Below are 22,902 nucleotides of genomic sequence, written 5' to 3' on the forward strand. Positions count from 1 at the left end.
GCTCCCAGCCAGAAGTGTAAATGACTCCTTGATGTTCTGTCCATTTTTATGTGGTAGTATGCATCTTGAAGGTCTATTGAGCACATCCAATCATCTTTCCCTAAAAAGGCAAGTATTGACTGCAGTGTCACCATTCGGAACTTGGACTTTTTGACAGATTCATTAAGTTTGCTGAGATCCAATATGGGTCTCCAGTCCTCTGTTCTTTTTGGCACTAAAAAGAATCTTGAGTAAGTTCCAAATCCTATTTGGTCTGTGGGGACTCTTTGGATTACTCTCTTGTCTAGCAACTTTTGAATTTCTATAGTTGCATGATCCCTCAGATTGGGTGGAACATCTGGGATTGTTCTGAAATGTGGGAGAGGATGGCAAAAGGGAATGGAATAGCCTCTGGATATTATGCTTTGTACCCACTTGTCTTTTGCGATATTTTGCCAGGCTTCTAGGTACAAAGATAAACGCCTCCCTGACTGCCTCTAGAGTAGATCAGGTGGGCCTCCTTTCAGGACTGCTGGTAGGGACGTCCACAAAAGGAATCATGGTCACCCTGGTTTTGCGGACGCCCTCTGCCTCTAGGGCGACGTCTACCATTGTTACCTTCCCCTCTGCCCCTGGGTAAGGATTTATCTCATGTGTCTTGGAAAGCTCCCTGGGATCTTTTGAACCACCTTTTCCCACTCTTCTGATCTTTAGGGTAAGGTCTTGAAGGAATGGAAAAATGTACTCCAAGGGCAGACAGAGTTTTCCCTTCTTGCTCGCATCTGGTGAGTGTGTCTAACTTTAGGTCCAAAAATTGAGGAGCCATCAAAAGGGGCATTTGTAAAGGTAGACTTGAAAGATTCCACAAAATTACACAAGCACATCCAGGAGAGTCTCCTGAGGGAAACTCCTGAATCCGCTGCCCTACTCCGGATATCCGCTGTATATGATATCAGTCTCATGGAGGAGTTGACAATGGAGGTAACCTTCTCTGGCACCCCCGCAGTCAAAGAACCTTGCAGAGCATCTCCTAGCTTCTTCAGGAGATCTCTTTGTAGCTTGTAAAGTGTGTAAGGTAGTTCAGCGATCTGAGTGTAAATGTCGCTGACAAAAAGATACGCTTCCCATATTTGTCCATCGTTCGAGAATCTTTGTCTGGAGGCTGGACAGATGAGAATGTCTCAGAAATTTCCTTCTTGGTGGCTGCTGCTACCACCATAGTATCTACAGGCACACCTTTGGTAAGAAATTCTTTTCCAGTGGTGGCTGACAAAAACTTGTTTGGCCTTCGAGGGAATGGTTCCATAGTGTAAGGTGAGTCCCATGCCTTTCAACTTGACTAACTCCATTAGCTCATCAAAAGGTGGAGACACCCATGAGGCTGAAGGTTGAGATCCAAAAGCCTTCAGGTACACCAACTCCTCATCAGAAGGGGTGATGGAGTTCCAGCCACCTCTCTGTTTTAGGATCTTGAGGATATCTGCAAAGGAGATATCTTCAGAGGATGACCGTGGGGACCCTTCTGACTCCTCGAGGTCAGTGTCTGAGGTGATGGACTCATCAGGAGAGTCTATATGCTTCCTCTTGCATGTTCTCTTCTGAGGGGACTCCTCAGAAGGGTATTCTGGGGAGGTCTTGGAAGAGTGGGGTTGAACCAATGGGGGTTCCTGAGGCTCTGAATCTCTGCTCATCAGCTTGAAGGCAGATCCCCTCGGCTTCGAAGACACCCCTGGTTCTGAGGAAACAGAGGAAATCCCTGGCTCCAGGGAGACCAACTCTGAAGCTGATCTAGGAGCCAAGCTCAACCGAGCTGAACCACCGAGGGGTAGGCTCAGTACCGATGAAGTTCAGGTCTGAGAGCCCCCCCACCCATGCCGACTGGAGAACTATGGCTCAAAGATACCCGGGATGACACTGAGAGTGTTGGACCAGAGATTGGTTTCGGAATGTCATGAAGGGGTCCAGGAACTGAAGGTTCTACAGCAAATGGTACTTGGTACAATATCTTCGAAGATCCAGCTTGGCTCGGAGGAGGAGCAACAGTGGATGTAATAGTCTTAGACAGCTCCAAAACCTGCTGGGTCAGAGCTGAGAACAATTTTGCCAGCGTCGGCAACTTCAATAGTCTGCACACCACCCTCTACATGTCATCATCAGAGAGGCTTCTAGAAGACCTAGAGGATAGGATTGTTGAATGAGATCTCTCCAGGATGGGAGATCTCAAAGTAGGGGAGACTGGTGGAAGATCAATGGACCGGCTCCGAGTCACAGTTTCTTTCAGCTCTGAAGACCTTGGAGCCAAAGAACTAGGCTTATCAATAATAATTACCTCCATCGGTTCCAAAGCCTGTGAAATTTTTGTCAATGTTGTCAATTTTTCAGGAGGCTCAGACTGATCAGAAGAAACAGGAGATGGCCTTTTAGCTGGTTTGTCCTTATGAAAGGAAGAGGACTTACTGGATGAAGAACAAGAAGCACTGTGTAGTGTTTCCTCAAAGGCCGGTTTCAAGAGTCCTTTGACAATCAACTTCTTTTTCCTCTCCTGCAACACACGGGCACTAAAGGAATAGCAGAATGTACAAATTTCCTGAAGATGGATTGGTCCTAAACAGTAAACAGATATGCTATGTCCATCAGTAATGGACATCTTTTGGGAGCACTTTTGGCACTTCTTAAAGCCTGAAGGCTTGTGTTCTTTCTCCCTAGTTTCCTTAGACATATTAGGGATGAAGAAAACCTCCAACAATTTATAAACCAAGTAAATGCCACACAGAAAAAACATTTCTAGAAAAAAAATAAAAGGACAAAAACTTATCCACAGCCAAGAAGAGAACATCTGAACTTGTAAAGCAGCAAATGAGATCTGAGGAATTGCACCACTGCATAATGGGACACCTACTCTGCCATGAACCAAGTTAGAGACTTCAAGCTAGTGTATTTGGCCGAGACAGAGCCAAGGATCGGCTCTGAATCCATCCAGTAAGAATGAAGGCGAGATAGGACAACATAACATCAATTTTCACAATGTCAGTGTCAGTAGCTCATTTTATTTTTAAACTGCAGTACAAAACTCAAAAAACATAAAATCCACTCGTTTCTGTCCTACCTCAGAGATGAATTTGTCTAATAATCCACATTTTCAAAAGTCACTTGAAAGTCTCTATCCCCAAATTTATTAATGGTTTTATGTCTTTTATGCTAAATACTAATGGCAAGATTATATTGTTGATATTATGGTTCTTACTACAGGCTTCTTTGTTCTGAGTTGGTAAGTTACAGTCTTTTTCTGTACACTTCTTTCTGTTAGCACATCTACTTGTTTTTCCATTCTTAAAGCATCAACAAAAGATTTTTTCATGCCCTGTTTCTGATTTATGCCCTTAAATTTTGTTAGCTTACCAGCCAAGCACATATCAGTGTTTTCAACTCCTTTATCTCCCAAATCCACTGTTTTTCCTTTTGAAACAATCATTTCATCTGTTCCATGTCCACAACATGATCAACTACTTCACTCCAGACTCCTTCTACTCCATTTTTCTAGTTCACTTTACTCCATCAAATTCGCTATATCTTAAGTTGGTAATCCACCCCTTTTAAGTTAACTTTGTTACAATAATTTCCTCACTTGCAACAGTTTCAGTCATCCCTTAATCTGTTTCTTCCAAAACATACACTGCATCATCTCTTATGGCAAACTCCATCTTGAATTTTTCACAACCAAGTCACCTAGTGCCTATGGTGGAAAAAAAAAAATAACAAGCCGAAAGAGTAGGAGAAGTTTCTTAGTACACTGGCCAAATTTCACCTAGTTACTATGAAAACCACCTTGGGTCTCCCCTGAAAAGAGGACACTGTCTTAGTGAAACTAACATGGTCAACAAAAGATAACTAATCAAGTTACATCTTTTCTTATTTACATTTCTTTACATAATTTACTTGTTCATATTAATTACATGTATCTTTTCATGTATTTTTCATTTTTTAAACATTAACTTATGATTTACACAAAAACAAGTATTTCCATTTTCACCATTTTAAAATAAGTCTGATTTTAAAGTAACAAACTATTTTTTAATGTCTTTATCTATCCCCATCCTTTCTTCCACAACCATATTTATATTTCACCTTACACATATTCATCTCTACTTTTTATAATAATTCTTTGCATATTCTTTTCCTTAATATCCAGAATGCTAGAAACAATATTTTGTCCTATTTATTCTTTCTCATATTTTACATATATCATATCCATTGTATTTTTATATCCCTCCCATTTATATTCCTTTTTAAAACTTTCTAAAAACTTTCTAAAACTTTTCATTGCCCTCATTACACTCATTGTGGTTTCTTTCTTCCAGTACTATATATTTCATAATAATTTTAACTGACAACTTATCCAACTACTTCTCCAGAGGATGTTCCATACTTCATAAAAAATATGAAACTTTTCTCTTCTATTCTTTATAGCGTTTTACATATTTTTTAATTCCTTAAAAGGATATACCATACAGTTATTCTCCATAGTATTGTTATAGCATAATTTTCTGTTTTCATCAGTCCCATTAATTTCTATCTTCCATGATTTTATTTTTATATTTTATATACTTTTCCTTCTATGGTGGTGCTGAGGTAGCGTTGTCGCCTCAGAGTTAGACGTTGCACGTTCGATTCTCAGTTAGAGCATCTTCTGTTTGTCGACATACGTGAATGGGCATTCCTTTGCTGAAGGTTGTGCATTAGGCCTGGCAAGCCAGCACGTAAAACTCTACTGCCAATCATTAGTGGACTGGATTTCCGCTGTGGCAACCCCTAACCGGGAAAAGCCGAAAGACAGTTGATATACTTTTCCTTCCATATTATCTTGATTACCAGTTCTTTTTCCTCCTTCATATTCCCACACTTTTTCCTAACTTACATCTAACATTTTCACCATCATTTGTAGCTCTCTCTCTTTCACCTTCTTTATTAGCCAGAAAAAAATTCAAGTACTCTATAGGGTTTGTTTAGATCCTTCACCATGACTGCATTTTTATCTCATCCATTATTTTTCCCATTTCTATTACATTTTCACAATTTCCAAAATTCTCTCCCAATACATTTATTGGCTTCCTAGTATACTTCCACTTATTGTCTTAGTCCTACCAAATATTTTGCTTTTTGCTATATTAACTGTCTTTAATAACTCCTCCACTTGTATCACAACTTCACTTATTCATATCTTACTGTTGCTGCAATCACAATATCATCTGCATATGACAGAAAAATCATAATTATAACTTATTTTTCCATACCTTATTTTGCTTCTATCAGTTTACTCATACATGTTTGAACTACTGCATCCATTCATTACCAGAACAAAGAGACACATAATTAATGGGCATCTTTGCTTAGCTTCTTTCTTAATTTCTATATTTTCTTCCATCCATTAGCTCTCCTCAACTTTCACTCATGACATTTCATAACATATTTTTATAGCACTCATCATTTTTCTTCCTATTCTGTGTATCCCTAAAGGTCACCTCATGGCTAATGTTATCAAACACATTTTCCACATCATGTCATTATACTTACATCCCTATTTTTTATCAAAACATATTTGTGACTTTTTTGCTATTATAAACATTTGCTTTACCACTCTCCCCTTGATTTCAAAAACTTCTTGTCTTATAACATCAGCCAAAACTTTCTGGATCATTTTTAGTTTTATTTTTTATAAAGATTTTATAATATGTATGTCCCAATGTTACCAATCTCTAATTTTTCTAAATATCTTTATGTATAGGATATATAATCTTTATATATCTTTTAATATCTCTTGAATATAGAATCTTTATATATCTTTTACATATCTTTTCATTCACCTTTTTTTCCATATAAACCTAATTATTCCATCACAAATCCTCTCATCTGTTATTCCTTTCTATGTCCATTCATGTAATATTTTTCATAATAGTCATTTCTTATTTTCATTCATCTCTTTATAATATTTGCAACTTAATCCATCTATTCCTGGTGAATAGTTATCTTTTCCTTCTTTCATCACTTTTTCCACTTCGCTCGGTTACAGTCTGTAAGAGCAAATGCTCACAACCAATGCTTTCTCAGCTTAACTACTCTTATAGACTGTTTTTCAGCCTACTGGCTACTTTCCATGTGAAATTGTATCAAAGCATGGTTTGTCAGTTTGCCATTATGTTGCCACTGTGTGGTCTCAGAGTTGGTAGGCAATGAGGGGATGTGGGGGGGGGGGGGCTTGCTTGTCTGCAAAATTATGTTCTGTTTTCTTATTCAGTCTTTTTACATTCAGTCTAAAAAGATCAACCTTTTTTGCATGCTCTCTTTTGAGCTTTTGCTCAATAATGAGATAAACGTTCCTTCATATTAATCTCCTTTTCTATGAGAGTTAACATTTCAGTTTTTTTTTATAATCCATACTTCTTGTACTACTTCCTTTTCATAAATTCTACCCACAATTTTTCCACAATTTCATTATTTCTCTCTGCTTAGATTTAATATTTCCTTCTTTGTCAAACATTGCATTCATCCTTCCTTCTCTTCCCTCTTTACCAAAAAATGGTGGAACTTCCATTTTTTTCCTTTTAAAAACTGTCTAAAGAATATACTTTAACTTTTTGTGTAATGCTATCTTTCGCTTCTTTTATTCTCTCAATGCATTGTTCTATTTCTTTTTCATATTTTTATAATTTAATTACATAATTTCTTCACTCTGTTGTCAACAATCAAATGTTTTCTTATAGTTTTCTTTATCAGCACTCTATCAATCTGTCCAGGTTTCATATTGTGGCATGTGATATAAGGACAAGAGAAAGATGTTCCCATCAAACTAATGTTCCCTTCTCATCTCATCTATTTTAGTAATCACTCCAACCAATCTTTTTATTCTTTTCTATTCCTTTATTACTTCCCTGTCATCTCCTATTCTAGCCCATAACATTCTATGATCTGAAAACTCAGCCAATCTACCCCTCTTGTTATTTCTTTCATATATTCTAAATGGGTCTACTTTGATTCACTGAAAACTCATTTAACTGAAGTTCAAAACACTCACACCAAATTGCTGAAAGTTCAAATCACTGAAATCTCATTTCACTGAATGTAAGTAATGTTGGGCAAATAAAATGTGTATGCCTTTTTCTCCATTGTAGTGCAATACTGGAGTTAGTATATATAGTTGGTGGGGTGTGGGGGGCATAGCGACCCACCTACTTTTGCTTTTATATTGCTAGCTTTCAGTGAAATGAGATTCATAAATATAAAAGTTAAGTAGGTGGGGGGGCTACACCCCCAATGCGAGGGGCTGTGCCCCCACACCTCCTTAACTATATATACTAACTCCAGGATCACACTACAGTGGGAAAAAGGGCATATATGTTTTATTTGCCCAGCAGTACTTACATTCAGTGAAATGTGATTTAGTGAAATGAGTTTTCAAAGATTTGAGCTTTCAGCATTTTTTTGAGGGTGAATTGAAATTCAGTGAAATGAGTTTTCAGTGAATCAAAGTATACTCAATCTGAATACACCACATACTCCAGTTCAGTTCTAAAAGTCTCATAGTTACATATCAGGTCTCTTTCCCATTTTCAAATCTTCATATCTTATAACTTAACTTATTTTCCTCAATATAAAACTAACCACCAAAGTAACTGACATATTTAATAGGTACATTTTTTAAGTTCCTCAAACATATTTTTCCTTTTTGTCATATTAGTGTATGCATAAACTACAATTATCCTTACACATCTTTCTCTTGTCCTTATATCACATGCCACTAGTCTTCTACTCAGACAGATTCAATAGTAGTAGGACCAATGGATCTAAGGAAAAAACAAATACAGTCATACTTAGATATGCTACCAATATGTGTAACCCAGGCTATGTGAATTACAAGAGGTGAGAAGTCTGTGCACAGTGAGGGTACTGAGAAGAGCACTCTTGGCTAACATCAAAGACTGAAACAATAATAATGTCATAAACTCTAATCATACCCAGATTTAGGAATGGGGTCCACTCCTGTCATGGTATTAGAAACCCAAAAGGCTTGGAGAAATTAAACCAAGAGAAGTACAATTACCACCATGACATCCGATATCTTTATCTCTTTACTTTTAAAAATTAATCTTTTTTCCTTTTTCACATATCTTATATCTGACAAACATATATCCTATGAATGTTTACATCATTCAGTCACTACCACATCTCTAATATCATTCTGAACGCTATCTACATTTAATGTTAATATTCTTAAGTCATCCCTTTCTTGTTTTTTGATTTCTTATTTCCAGTTTTTATTTTCCTTCTCTGTACCTTCACTCCAAATGATTTATCATCTTCTTCTTGTTCTTCTCAAATTTCAAATTCTTGCTCTTACCTTCCTCACTTTCTAGTGCTGCATATCTGTTTTGATTTTGGACCTGTAATGTTTTTTCTACATAAAACATTTCCTACCTCATTTCCATTATTCCTCTCCACAATAGTTACCTTTTCTTATTCAGTTATTTCCCCCATAATATTTTCTCCACCAGCATCTTTAATTAGGATACCATCCATTTGCCTCTCCACAATAGTTACCTTTTCTTATTCAGTTATTTCCCCCATAATATTTTCTCCACCAGTATCTTTAATTAGGATACCATCCATTTGCCTTTCTTCTGAAATATTCTCTTCTTTTTCATCCTTTCCTTTTCTAGTATAGGACAGTCAAACCAAACATGTCCGTATTCATTGTATTTTTTACATTTAGGCCTACACATGCTTGTGGTAAGTACTCTTTCCCCACACAGAGCAAATCTTCCTTTATTGCAGCCTTGCTCCAAATGCATCTTATCCCACAGAAAACACACTTTATCTTGTCCCCCAATACTTCACTGTTTGAGGTTTCTCTTTCACAATCAAAATATTTGAAATACGCTGCATTTTTTCCCTCATGCACATCCACCCCATCCATTTATTTCATACATTTTTTATCTCATGTACATCACTATAAACTGACAGTAAAAAGTATTTTAATTCAAGGTCATGTGTGCCCAGTGTTCTGAATTGCATATTTATTTTCTTCTTCAACTGCCAAGTTCATGTAAATATACTCACTCCATGGTACCAATGAAATATCTCTGCACTCCATTCATATATTTTTCAAATAAAGCAAAAATGTCAGTAGTAATCGTATTAATTCTACTTTTAACCATATAGGTAAAATAATGCTGTCCATAACTTCATACCTGTTAATAGTGTCACTGGGCTTTGTTTTGATTCTTATCATCACTTTTTTCTTCTCATCTGCTTTGCATCAGTCCTCTTTGCTTAGCTTTGATCATAGCATCTTTCTTGCCTTTGCTTACAGTTTCTGCAATGAAAGAGTTTTTGTACTGCTCACAAGAGCACCCTGCAGCATTGGCATGCTTTTAAAACTAACTGCTCTGCTGCCAAAGCAAACTCTCAAGCTCATATCAATTTCAATTTCAATTCAGCAATCCAGTTTGTTTTCTCAATTCTTCTGGCACTACCTTCTGTGTTACCTCATGCCCTAAGAGATCCATCATACTACAAGAATTTACTTCCTCTTCAGCATTTGAGTCAGCTTGATCCATCACCTCCATCAACAAAGGAGTGCCTAGAACTCTTTACTCTATACTTCTCAACCTCTTGGCACAAGACATTTGGACAAAGCCAAAAATAATTGGGGGGGGGGGTACAAAGGCCCAGAAATAGGGACATATTTTAAATATTGCTCTTATAAATTTAGAAAGTTCCTAGAATAAAAGGGGCTGTGTTATTTTCTGAAGGATATGAAATCCGAAACTCAAATGTTTGTCATTATTTAGTGACTTCAGTCCTCAATGATTTGTAAGAAAGCCAAAAGTTTAAAAGAAATAGACCAAAATATGAGGCAAAAATCTGGACAGTTGAGAGGTATGCCTCTGTAATGACAATCTTACCTCATACAGAAGCTTTATATGATAATTCAGTATTCTGTATAATTCCATTTTCAGCCTGTCTCCTTTCCTCCTCCATCTTAGAAAATGTTGACCTAATCAGCAGCCCTCCAGGGCCACCTAGAGGCCAAAATGAGTAGGGGAAGTTCCTTGCTATCTCCTAGTCAGGTTGAATACCATCTTCGTTATGTCCTGAAAGAAGCCATTGGCCTAATGAGGCTCATGATAAACATCTGTTTGCTGCCACTTGCTTGAAAAAGGATATGCTCAAACTCCCTAATTTCTCATTTCTACATAGCCCTTCCAACACTCACGCCTGTAAACTACATAGCCCTTCTAGAATCTAAACCCTAACCCTAAAACTCACCAGCGGCGAACAGACTCTTTGCTTCCTTACTCTAATCCTCCTCTCCATTTCCGTAATCCTAAAGTCATCGATCACTCCCTAAACTTATCTCCAACCGCCATCCTGAATATAAAGACCCCAATCATCCCTTAACTCTAAATCTCATTTCCCACTCCCTAAGCCTAACCCTAAAAATTCTCCTCCCACTCCCTAATCCTAAACCCACTTCCCACTCTATCCCCACAGATTCTCCTTTACGGTTACTGGGTAGCTAAAGTATATTTCTGCCAGAATGAGTATAAGGTGGAGAAATTAATTCTGGATGTAATGTCTATCTATTAGAAAAATTACTATATAGGAAGTCTAAAGGTGTTTCGGTGCTATTATATACCACAGGTACTACACTGTTGACCTTACCGGGTTCCATAGTTGTGGCTTAATAAAAGTACAAACTGCAATGAAGCTGAGATCTTAAAATGAAAAAGAAAATGTGTCAGCTTTCTCAACATCTGAATTGGTTAAAAGTCAGTTGTGCACTGCAAAAAATATAATTTTATGATATAGGTTTCTGATAATGACCTGTTATTATCATAATAATACTTAATTAAAGCGAAGTCTTGAGCAACAGCAAGAATACATAAGCCTTTCAGTTAGACACAAATAAAAATATCTGGAATCCATTAATACAAACCAAATCTTGATGCATAATCAGGTCTGGGAATCAGAACAATTCTCTTATAGACTTTGCAAAATGATTTCCTGTCAGCCTCAAAAGGTCGTTTAGTTGTTCCTACAATCAAGATACGGTCCTCAGCTTTAATTGTTTTCAAAATTTTGGGAAGGTTCTTCTTCAGCCTTTTAGGATCCATCTGTAAAAGAGAATCATAATTAAACATACTGGTTTACATTACATACAGGTGATACTGATCACCTGTAGTGAATCTTGAATACTCATGCATATACATCTTACTCCACCTTTGTACTTATATTACATCATATGATGTGCCTCCTGTTCACCTTAATCTACTTTTCTCTCTCTCTCGCCTAGTCAATACTTTCTCTTAACTACAAAATGATGCAGATTTGTCACTCTAAAAGTAAACCATAATGCTGCCCTGCATTTTGCTGCTATTATCATGTATTTCGCGATTTTCTGTGATTGATGTGTACTCTCCTAACACTGAAACATTCAATTTATGAATTAAACTTGCCAGGCTCAGTGGCACAGATGGGCAGGGTCATCAGTGTAGGTGTTTGTGTGTTTGATATTATGCCTGTATCCTGTAGTGAACTGCTGCCCCATCCAGAACTGGTCTCTCTGTCTTGTCCTTACTAAATGCTGAGATAGGTTCGAACTCTTCTGTGATTCCAGAAGTGAGTAAAGCATGTATTAAGAGAATGAATTAAAGTTTTACACAGATATAAAAATAAGGATGTGCCTATGCAACTGACCTATGTGGACAATGCTAATTTAATAGAGAATGAGGAAACAAAAGATGTGATTTTTATTTGAATGTTCAATCCAGGTTTCATGAGGTATAGGATTTAAGAAGCATTCTGAAGCATTGTCAGACTGACGACTATGTATATGCTACAAACTAATATTGTTGAAAAGATCTGTAATGAGTTACATGAACTCAGTATGGGAAAATGCATTTCCTATCTATAAGGCAGCCTATACTGAAAGTGTAAAGAATTACAATTACATGATTATTAGAAGAAACCACATTGGTATCCACAAAGGATCAACTTAATCAATTGTCTTTTACAAATAGCAAACTGTTGTTGTACTACTCACTGTCATAATGCTGTCTGACTGAGGTTAGTATAAACTGACAAGTACTTAGGATGCCAACTTCAAGGTGACACTTAGGCTTTCCTTCTAATATGACAAGACAGCATCAATGTGTAAAAACTGAAGAACAGAAACCATCTCACACTCTCATCCTTTGAAAAAATAATGGCAGTCCAAAAACAATATCTACCTTAAGTAGTCTTATTACTAAAATACATCATTAGCAGCAAGATAAGAGTGTTAATAGTTCCACTGTAGTATTTTTACAGAATGGTCAACCAAAGATAACCAATGAAAAGTTCTCTTGAAAATCTTCTGATAATCTCATGAAAAACATAAATGCTAAAAAAAAAAAAAAAAAAAAAAAAGATGACCAACAGCTAGCAGATAAGGTTTAGCTCTTTGATTCAATTTAATATCAGAATTTCATAAGAACAAATTGCATTTACACTACCTAACTTAAATAATCCTTCTTACAATCAAATGATCTACTAAAATTACTGACATCACCTCTTCTCAGCAAATACTTCCTCTAATAATCACATGATCTACTAAAATTACTGACATCCCTTCCTCTCAGTACAAACAAATAACACATTTAAATACACATTTAAAAATGCTAATTTGTTTTAACTTAAACTACCAAAATCGTATCATGGAGACAAAATACACTTAATATTTTTTTTTCATTAAGACCTTGGATATTATTAGCAGGCAATGCCAACTGCCATTTCAGTTCATTAACTTCCAATATATTATTAACATTCACCATATTAAAACCAGTAACCACTTGTTCTAAGACAAAAAAACTCAAATTTTCAGAAATCAACACATTTAGCTTTATGTTTCACTAAAGTGTAAGTACTAACATTATTCCTAAAAACTAAGTTGTACTCATATATTTTTGGGAGCATTCTAGTGGTTTTACCCACATAGAAGGTCTCACATGAAGCACATGTAGCTAAATATACTAAAAAGGTTGATTTACAGTTAAACTTACCATTGGCAAAAATTTCATATACATCATGTCTTAAAAGAACACTATGTCCACTATTTATAAAACTACACATCTTACATTCTTTAAACCTCTAAGTTCCAAAAGCATCTGTATAATGACTCAGCCTATTACTGATTTCAGAAGCTCTTTCTAATAAATATTTTAAAGTTTTTGTTCTTTTATAACAAAACTTAGGTTTAGATCCCAAAATACAAAAAAGTTCTTGATTGCCTTGAATAATTTTCAAGTTACAGGAAATAATGTCTTAATAGATAGCATCATGATTAATGGGAAGTGGAAATGCCTTAAAGTGATGCTGCTTGTCAAAAGTCAGTTTCGTCTTAGGGACAAAAGCAGTCATTAGAATAGGTGGAAATTTAGAATTCCAAGAAATTACCACCTCCATTATTTTTTAATTTTAATTTGAGGATAATTCTTATTTAAAAGTAATTCTTTCAAAAAAAATATTTCATGAAAACTCTCATCATCACTGACAGTGATGCCCCATAAATATATTTAATTTCATATATGCTGGATGTTGATTTTTAAAATGTGAATAGTTATTAACAAGTTTTCTTCCTAAAACATTTGTTTGAAAATATTTTTTATTTGTATTAACTTACAAATCTAAAAAATGAACATCATCATCAAAACTACCAACAGTAAATTTAAGGAACATATGCAAAAATATGTCAAACTCTATATCAGTTCCATTTGATATATATATATATATATATATATATATATATATATATATATATATTATATATATGGTTTACTATCTTATTTTCAAATGGAACTCTGTCGACTGCACTTTTGTCGAACACGGAAAATCGAAAATGGTAATGTCGAACTCCAAAAGCCAACCTAGGAATGGGTTTTAACATGAGTTGAGATAGGGGAGAGGTTTGTAGTTCGGCAATAGCAGTGAACACATATCTCAACCCATGTTAAAACCTGTTCCTAGGTTGGCTTTTGGAGTTCGACATTACGGTTTTTGATTTTCCGTGTTCGACAAAAGTGCAGTCGACGGAGTTCCATTCAAAAATATGATAGTAAACCATATATATATATATATATATATATATATATATATATATATATATATATATTTATATCAAGAAACTTGTTGAAAATCCTTTAAATTAAGAAGAACTTCCATTTCCCACCAACTCAATAGTAAATTGGCAAATGCTAAGGCAACACAAGCGTCCATAGCAAGACCCTGAAGTTGATGATAAATTTAATTATTAAACATACAGAAATTATTTGCAATACTGGATCCAACAATAAACAAATAGTATTCATTTGAACAATTTCTTCTTCTGCATATCTACTTAAATACAATCTCACAAATTCAATACCAGTATGTTGCACTATACTAGCATATAACGACTCTATATGAAGGGTTACCAGTAAATTTTCTTTACCAGTAAAAAAAGAAGTTATGTACTCACCATAAAGCTCCATGTGTGTTGTCCATCTCGTCCCTTATTCTCACAGTTGGGGGTCTGATCCAATCCATCAGATCAGTCTCAGCCTGTTTGCTTGCTGGAGGACTTTAACCAAGCTCATGGGCTAGTACCCTTGCCATGATGCAGCTGGATAATACCTCAGATCTTGTTTGACCCCTTACAAGCCAGATAGCCATAATGTAAATCCTTATAAGACAATAAGTATACAAAGATGCAGTCAAAATCAGCAAGAAGGCTTAGATTAATAAGGTACTCCTAGGACTATCTTCTCGCTTTACCAGATTAAGGTAGGGGGTTGGAGGATGGGATATGTGAATAAGGGACGAGATGGACAACACACATGGAGCATTATGGTGGGTACATAACTTCTTTATGTGATGTGGTCAGTCTCATCCTTATTCTCACAGTTGGGAACCGTGTCCCAAGCACCTGACTCTTGGATGGCTCATGGGAGAATATTCCTCAGAACCATAGAACCAAAGGCCGTCCTACTCCTGGAGGCCAAATCTACTCTGTAATGAGTGATAAAGTTATGCGGATTAGCCACAGTAGCTGCAGCACAGATAGTATCTAGTGGCATATTGCTAGGGATGCTGCAGACGTAGTTATTAATCTGGTAGTATGAGCTCTGATTGGAAATGGTATTGGTTTGTTCATAGCTTTGTATACATATGAAATCCACTGACATATCCAGCTTGACAAGGTAATCTTCATAACTGGAAGTCCTTTTCAGGTATCTGAATAGGACATAAACAATTGGTCAAATTTCCTGAAATCAGTTCTTTGTAAATAAAATCTTAATTGTCGGTGTACATCAAGCAAATGCAAAGTATATTCTCCTTTGTTTTGATAGTTAGGGAAGAAAACTGGCAGCTCAATATATTGGTTCAAATTTGATTCTGAAATCACTTTGGGGAGAAAGGTAGGATTTGTTCGTAAGGACACTCTGTCTTTGTGGAAAATGAGGTATGGAGGCATTATAGAGAGAGCATGTAACTCTGAGACCCTCCTGGCTGATGATATTGCTACTAGGAATAAGGTTTTCCAGGTCAAAAATTTTAAATCAGAAGTTGCTGAAGGTTCAAAGGGAGTGGAAACTAAATGAGTAAGAATCAAATTAAGGTCCCAAGGAGGAGTAGGGTTCTTGTATGGGGGTCTTAATAATAATAATACACCCTTCAAAAAGGCTTTGCAAAGTCTGCGTGACATAATGGGAGAGTCATTTTGGCATATATGAAAATTTGAAATTGCAGCTAAAGAAACTCTGATAGTGGAAACAGCTGTACCCTTATGTAAAAGTTCTGCAAGAAATTCCAAGATTGTACTGACTGGAGCAGAAAAAGGGTCTAATTATTGTCTCTCAGCCCAGACAGTGAATCTTTTCCACTTGCTGGTGTAAAGCTTTCGTGTGGAGGATTTGTGAGAAGATAGTAGAATTTTCTTCACTGGAGAAGACTAAGGGAAAACCTGGCAATTAAGGGAATTGGAGCAGCCATGCTGTCAATATGAGGTTTTGAAGGTTGGGGAACCATTCCTGATGGGTGTGTCAACAGGTCTGGAGTTGGATCCAGAATCCATGGTTCTTCTAGAAGATGAAGCCCTAGAAAGGGGAACCAAATTTGTCGAGGCCAATGAGGGGCAATAAGGATTATGGTGGTCTCCAATGAGTTTGCCTTCTGTAACAACTTGGGAATCAAGGGAATAAGAGGAAAGGCATATGGAAGTCCTGTAGGCCAATCATAAACAAGTGCATCCCTCGATGACTCCCCCTCTGGAGGGATCAGGGCAAAGTAGTCACTGCATTTGGCATTGGTTGGGGAGGCAAAGAGATCGCAGTAAGGCTGGCCCTACATTTGGGAAGTAGTCTCTGCTACTTTCTGATTGAGGGACCACTCGTGTGGCCAAAGAATGGCTCTGCTCAATCTGTCTGAAATTATGTTGGATTTCCCTGGGATGTGCATCGCAGCTAGAAAGCAGTTGAAGTTTGTCGCCCACTGCCAAACTCTTAATGCTTCTCGACACAGGGGTTAAGATCTGGTTCCTCCTTGCTTGTTTATGTAGCACACTATGGACATGTTGTCTGACTGGATTGCTATTGTTCCTAGAGGAAGATAATCCTGAAATGCTTGCAATGCTAGAAACACAGCTCTCATTTCTAGGACATTTATGTGCAGATGAGTCTTGTGATTTTGCCAAATACCTTGGACTGTCTTTCCCAGATAATGCCCCCCCCACCCTATAATGCCCCCCCCCACCCTATCTTGGAAAAGTCCATGGTTACTGTCGCTACTGGTTGGGATGGAACAAATGGTTGTCCCTGACAGACTAGAGGAGAATGGATCCACCATTGGAGGTCACTTTTGCATGTGTTTGTAATCAAAATGTTGTGAGATATGGGAAGTTCCAGAAAAGACCATTGAGTTGATACTAGTCATTGTAATATTCTCATGTGGAGGCATGCAAAGGAGACAAGGATTGTTGAAGCTGCCAGTTGCCCTAATACTTGTAGAACTTGTTTCACTGTTGGGTGGGATTTTCGGATTAGGAGCTGAACATGGTGGTAGCGAAGATCTTGTACTCTTTCTTGGGGAAGTTTTGCAATCAAATAAGTGGTGTCTAATTCTGCTCCAATAAAGCTTAAGCTTTGAGACTGTTCTAGAACAGATTTTTCAAAATATATCATAATGCCTAGGGAGGCGCAAGTTTGAATGGTGTAGTCCCTGGCTTGTAGCAGTAGATGCCTGGTTGGGGTGATTATGAGCCAGTCGTCTAGCTAGGGAAACACTCAGAATCCCCAGTGCCTCAGGTGAGCTGCTATCACTGCAACACATTTGGTGAACACCCTGGGGGGTGTGGTGAGATCAAAGGGCAGGACTCAGAACTGACAATGACTGGCTCCCAGCTGAAAGCGCAAGTACCTTCTTGACCGTCTTTCCATTAATATATGGTAGTAAGCATCTTGCAGGTCTATAGAGCACATCCAACTGTCGATTTCCAGAAATAGAAGTATTGACTGCAGTGTTACTATCTGGAACTTTGTCTTTTTTACAGATTTGTTTAAATTGTTGAGATCTAAAATGGGTCTCCAGTCCCCTGTTTTCTTTGGAACTAAAAATAATCTTGAGTAAGTTCCTGATCTCTGGTTTGTGGGGACTTCTTAGGTGACTCTTTTGCTTAGCAACTATTGAACCTCTAATGTTGCTTGTTTCTGCTGACTGGGTGGAACATCTGGAACTGATTTTCTGACAGGGGCAGGGAAAGAGAAGGGAATTATATATCCTCTAGTAATGATATCCAGCACCCATTTGTCTGTGGTTATGTTTTGCCAGGTTGCTAGGTGCAAAGACAAATCCCTCCCCGACTGCCTCCAGAGGTGGACAATCGGGTACTCCTCATAGGTTCATAGGTTCATACTAGGCTATCTCCCTAGGGCATTTATAAGCCTAGCCAGAGTGTGTTTGGCTTTCGCCACCCATTTTAAATTAATTTTGCTATGCCCTTTTTCGAGGTTAGTATACTGTGCCTCTGTCTAACAGTGACACAGAAGTGATACCCGGGGTAAACCTACGATCTCCCATCCACTCATCAAGATTCCTCTTGAAGGCAGTCAATGAGGGACTCTGCCTAACCTGGATTGGGATTTTATTCCAGAGTGAAGGGAGCCTCTGGGTTATGAATCTGTCCCTCCAGCATGTCCTATTTATTTCAGTGCTGAGGTTCAAGTCTCTTGAGCACGTAGCTCGATGGGATTTGGATTTTCTGAGGTGCAGCATGTCCATTAATTCCGGGTTGGACATGGCTTTATACGTCAGGCACAGATCGCCTCTGAGCAGGTGGTATGCCACTGAGTAGAGCTGGAGTTTCTTTAACCGGGCAGCATATGGCATCTGTTTGAGCCCTTTGATCCTCTTGGTGAGGTACTTTTGGGGTCTTTTCAGTTGCTGCAGGTGTCTGGTAAGGTACATCCCAAAAGGGCATTGTACTCAATTATGAGCCTGATGAGGGATGAGTAAAGAGGCACGATGACCTCTCCTGATCTAGATGTGAATCCATTCATGATTAGGTGGGCTATATAAAATGTTTTTCTAACCACTTTGGCCACGTGGTTGTCAAATGAGAGATTGCTATCAACTTGGGTCCCCAGGTCCCTAATTACTTCTTCTGTACTTAATGGATTACCACCTATGTGGTAATTTTTGGGCACTTTGTTTTTGCCAAAGGCGATGACTATACACTTTTTGGCGTTTAGCTTGAGGCCATGGCTCTGGCACCAGTTGTCTGTTTCTATGAGGCCCTTTTGGAGGATGCTTGTGTCGGCTGGAGAGTCGATTATGGCGCCCAGTTTGCAGTCATCTGCGAACTTGGTCAGCCACAGTCCTTCCGTGTTGGCTTGTACCTCCGAGAAATATATACCAAACAAGAGAGGTCCCAGGACTGAGCCTTGTGGGACGCCACTTGTAACTGGTTTGGAGTCTGACATGGCTCCAGCAATTCTAACCATGTGGGTTCTGTCCTTGAGCCAGTTTGCATCCCATCTAGTGACATAGGGGTTTATATTTAAGCTGGTGAGCTTATCTATAATGCCCGAGTGGGGTATTGTATCGAAGGCTTTTGCGAGGTCCAGGTAGGCTGTGTGGACCACCTTCCCCTCGTCAATGGCCTTGGTGACAGTTTCAAAGAAATCAACCAGATTTAAGAGGCAGGATCTGCCCTTAACAAAGCCGAACTGGGTATGATCCAGTGTCTGTAGATCCCCAATATCTTTATTTATGAGGTCCATGATGATCCTTTCCATAGCTTTGCAGACCAAGCTAGTCAGGCTTATGGGGCGATAGTTTCCAGGATCCGTTGAGGCACCACCTTTGTGGAGAGGGACCACTGTTGCTGTACGCCACTCTTTGGGTACATATCCTGTAGTAAGGCTGAGATTGAACAGTAGTTTTATGTTTGGATTTAGCTCTTCTTGGAGTTCATGTAGGACGCAGCCCGGGACACCGTTTGGTCCCATTGATGCTGTGTTTTTTGCTTTGGAGAGGGCGGCTCTTACCTGAGCATCTGAGATGTCAGGGGGGCAGCACTCTGCTGGGATAGATATTTGCCAATTGGTGTGGAGGGGGGAGAAGTTTGCGCTGAACCTGTCAGCTAGGATGTTGGCAATGTCTGTGGGTTCGGTGTATTTTTTGTCATTTTGGACTAATTCTGAGCATATCTGGGAATTCCCACCCAGGTTCCTAACATAACTAAAGAAAGCCTTGTGATTATCCTTAGTGTCCTGTGCAATTTTTCTCTCAAAGCTGGCCTTAGACGATTTTATGAGTGCCCGTAGTTTTTTGCTAATACTGATCAGAGATGCCTTCCCTTTTTGGGATTTTGCTCTATCATGTAGTAGCTTCCTCCTTCTATTGTATAGTTTATTTATGGCTGGGGTCCACCAGACAGGACGTCTGCCTTTGGAGGATTGGGTCTTAGTTTTATTTGGGATTGCATGATCCATGCATTCCTGAAGGTGTTCATAGAATTCAGGAGTACTGAAAAGGTCTGCCAAAGAAAGTATCTCTGGAGTCCTGATTCTGCAGATATCCTCTGCCACAAGGGTGGCGTCTTCTGTTATTACCCCCCCCCCCACCTCAGGGAGAACTTTCACCTTGCATGTCTTGGTAAGATCTTTGAGTTTCCTGAACCACATCTTTCTGCTTCCTCTCTGACCTTTGGAGAAGGGTCTGGTAGGAACAGAAAAATGTACTCCAATGGCAGACAAAGTCTTATCCTCCTTTTCACACCTGGTAAGCATCTCTTTTACTTTAGGCCCAAACAGGGATGAGTCATTAAATGGGCCATTCACAAATGAAGATCTGAAAGGTTTTACAAAGTCGCAGAGGTGCATCCAGACCTGCCTCCTGATAGAGATGCCTGAACCTGTAGCCCTACTTGCTCCATCTGCAGCATATGATATAAGCCTCATGGAGGAGTTAACTACTGCATTGAGAGTGGCTAGCTGTGCATTGACTTTCTCTTTCTCCTTGACCACATCAGCAACTGCTCCTTGTAGAGAATCTGACAACTCCTTGATCAGATCTCTCTGCAATTTGGTAAAGTAGCTAAGATAATTCAGCGATCGAAGAGAAAAAGTTGCTGAAAAGAACACATGCTTTCCATATCTATGTATTATCCTAGAATCCTTATTAGGACAGTGGACAGAAGAACTAGTCTCAGAAATTTCTTACTTAGCGACCGTCACCACAACCATGGCATCCACTTCTACATCCTTTGTTCAAAATGTCTTGTCCTTTGGGGAGGTGATATACTTATTTGGCCTCCTAGGAGTGGGCTCTATGGTATCCAGGGTCTCCCACACCTTCTGAGAAAGCAGGTCTATAAGCTCATTGGAAGGCAGAGTCACACAAGAGGTTGAAGGGCGAGATCCAAAGGCCTTCAGGTAGACTGACTCTTTAGCAGAAGGAGAGAAGGACTGCCAATCACTCATTTGTTTCAGAATTTCTATAATCTTTCCAAATGAGACCTCCTCAGTGGGTGACCGTGAGAATTTTTTTGTGTCATCCAAGTCTGTGTCTGAAGTGACAGACTCCTCAGGAGAGTCCAGGTGCTTCCTCCTGCAGGTTGTCTTCTGAGGGACGTCTTCAGAGGGGTATTCTGGAGAGGTTTAAGAAGAGGTGGGGACTCCCCTGGGGATTTCCTGAGGCCTGGGATCTCTATGGTCATGTGGAAGGGGGTGATGAGATTTAGACACCTGTGAAGGGGAAAGATGTTCTAAAGTACCTTGTGCAGTTGACTGTGAAGAAGTCATAACTCTCTAAATAGCATCAAAAGCAGTCTGGCTTGCCTCAAAAGAGACCATCGGAACCGTCAAAAAAGTTGTTGGAACCAAAGGAGGCTCCGGAGCAGAGGACAGCTGCTCTGAGGCAGAAGTAGTATCCAAACTCATCAGCACTGATGCCCTGATTGGCAGAGTCGGATCCAGAGAGATCCAAATTTGCTCCAAGGATCAGAGCAGAGAGTGTCGGATCCTAGAGGTCTCCTGATCCAAAGAAGCGGAGACACTCAGAGCCGACATCGGATCCAAAGAACTAGAGGGTCTCAGAGCCGACACCAACATGGATTTCAGAAACTTCTTGCTCCAAACCAGATGATCGGGTCAGAGGAAGAATAGGCACCCTGTGGGTTTGCTCTGACTCCTTTGGCCTCAGATCCTGCATGAAACCAATGAATTAACTTAAAACCAAAAACCTAAAAACAAGAAACACGGCCAGGAAACATATTTATTCCAAAAAATACTGGTGAGCGCTTTTGTCAAGGAGACCATCAAATATTTTAAAAACCACATGTGACCACTTAAATACTCTCTGTACTAATCACATGACATTCCAACTTGACCTTTACATAAAACATAATTAATAACATTCACCTCAAAAAATAAAAATAAGAATACATATTGAAAATACCATTAAAATTCACAACATATATATATAAAATGTATTTCATCGCAAATATGCTCTCATTTTTAACAAGCTACTAATACTAGTAACCTCATTAAGACCATGTGGAGTAAAGGCATTGAGAAAAATTTGCCACCATACCTCCCTTTCTTCCAATTTGATAGACTAGGGACCACCCTTGGATGCTGCCCCACCTGCTCCAAAACACAAAAAACAAATGTATGATCGGCACATTAATCGAAATGCCTCCAGAGCGCACTGGTGGTTTTAGCCTTTCTAATGTCACACGAGTGTTTATACACATTGGTGAAACCTGCACTGTTTTTCCCACATAAAAGTCGGGACATGCCTTACCCTTGGCAATGTATATCACTCCTTTAGTGTGACAATTAATATTACCCCTAATTCTAAGCCTGGCATTATTCTGGAGCTATTATTCATATTTTCAATATGTATTTTTATTTTCTGAGGTGAATGTTATTAATGATGTTTTATGTAAAAGTCAAGTTGGAATGTCATATGATTAGTGCAGAGAATATTTAAGTGGTCACATGTGGTCTCCTTGACGAAAGCGCTCACCAGTATTTTTTGGAATAAATCTGTTTCCTGGCCATGTTTCTTGTTTTTCAGATCCAGCATGAAGATCCAGCATGAGCATGGACCTTGATGTAGCTAGTATAGCAGAAGGTAGAAGAATTCCACTGATAAAGCTTTTGTAGGTTTGCTATGAACTGTTTGATCTGACTCAGATCTGATTAAAGTTGTCGGAGCAGAGGTTACTTTCAGAGCTGACAATTTTGGTACTTTCTTTGACAGCTCCAAAGATTTCTCAGAAGAAGGCCTTTTTGGTGATTTGTCTGCAGAAGAAAAGGCTTCTGAAAAAGGAGATGGGAGACGACC

The 22,902-nt window shown here is 38.6% G+C and overlaps 1 protein-coding gene across 1 annotated transcript in view; it reads right to left on the reverse strand.

The window, feature by feature from the left end:
* Positions 1–22,902, reverse strand: part of LOC122792705 (dynein regulatory complex protein 11-like) — a 755,499-nt gene that overhangs the window by 124,085 nt on the left and 608,512 nt on the right. The window contains exon 6 of the mRNA XM_044060290.1: positions 10,973–11,150. Coding sequence (XP_043916225.1) covers positions 10,973–11,150 — 178 coding nt within the window. The remainder of the gene's footprint in view (positions 1–10,972; positions 11,151–22,902) is intronic.

This window comes from Protopterus annectens, chromosome 2.part0 (assembly GCF_019279795.1).
Source record: "Protopterus annectens isolate FY-2018-M chromosome 2.part0, PAN1.0, whole genome shotgun sequence".
Taxonomy (NCBI): Eukaryota; Metazoa; Chordata; order Ceratodontiformes; family Protopteridae; genus Protopterus; species Protopterus annectens.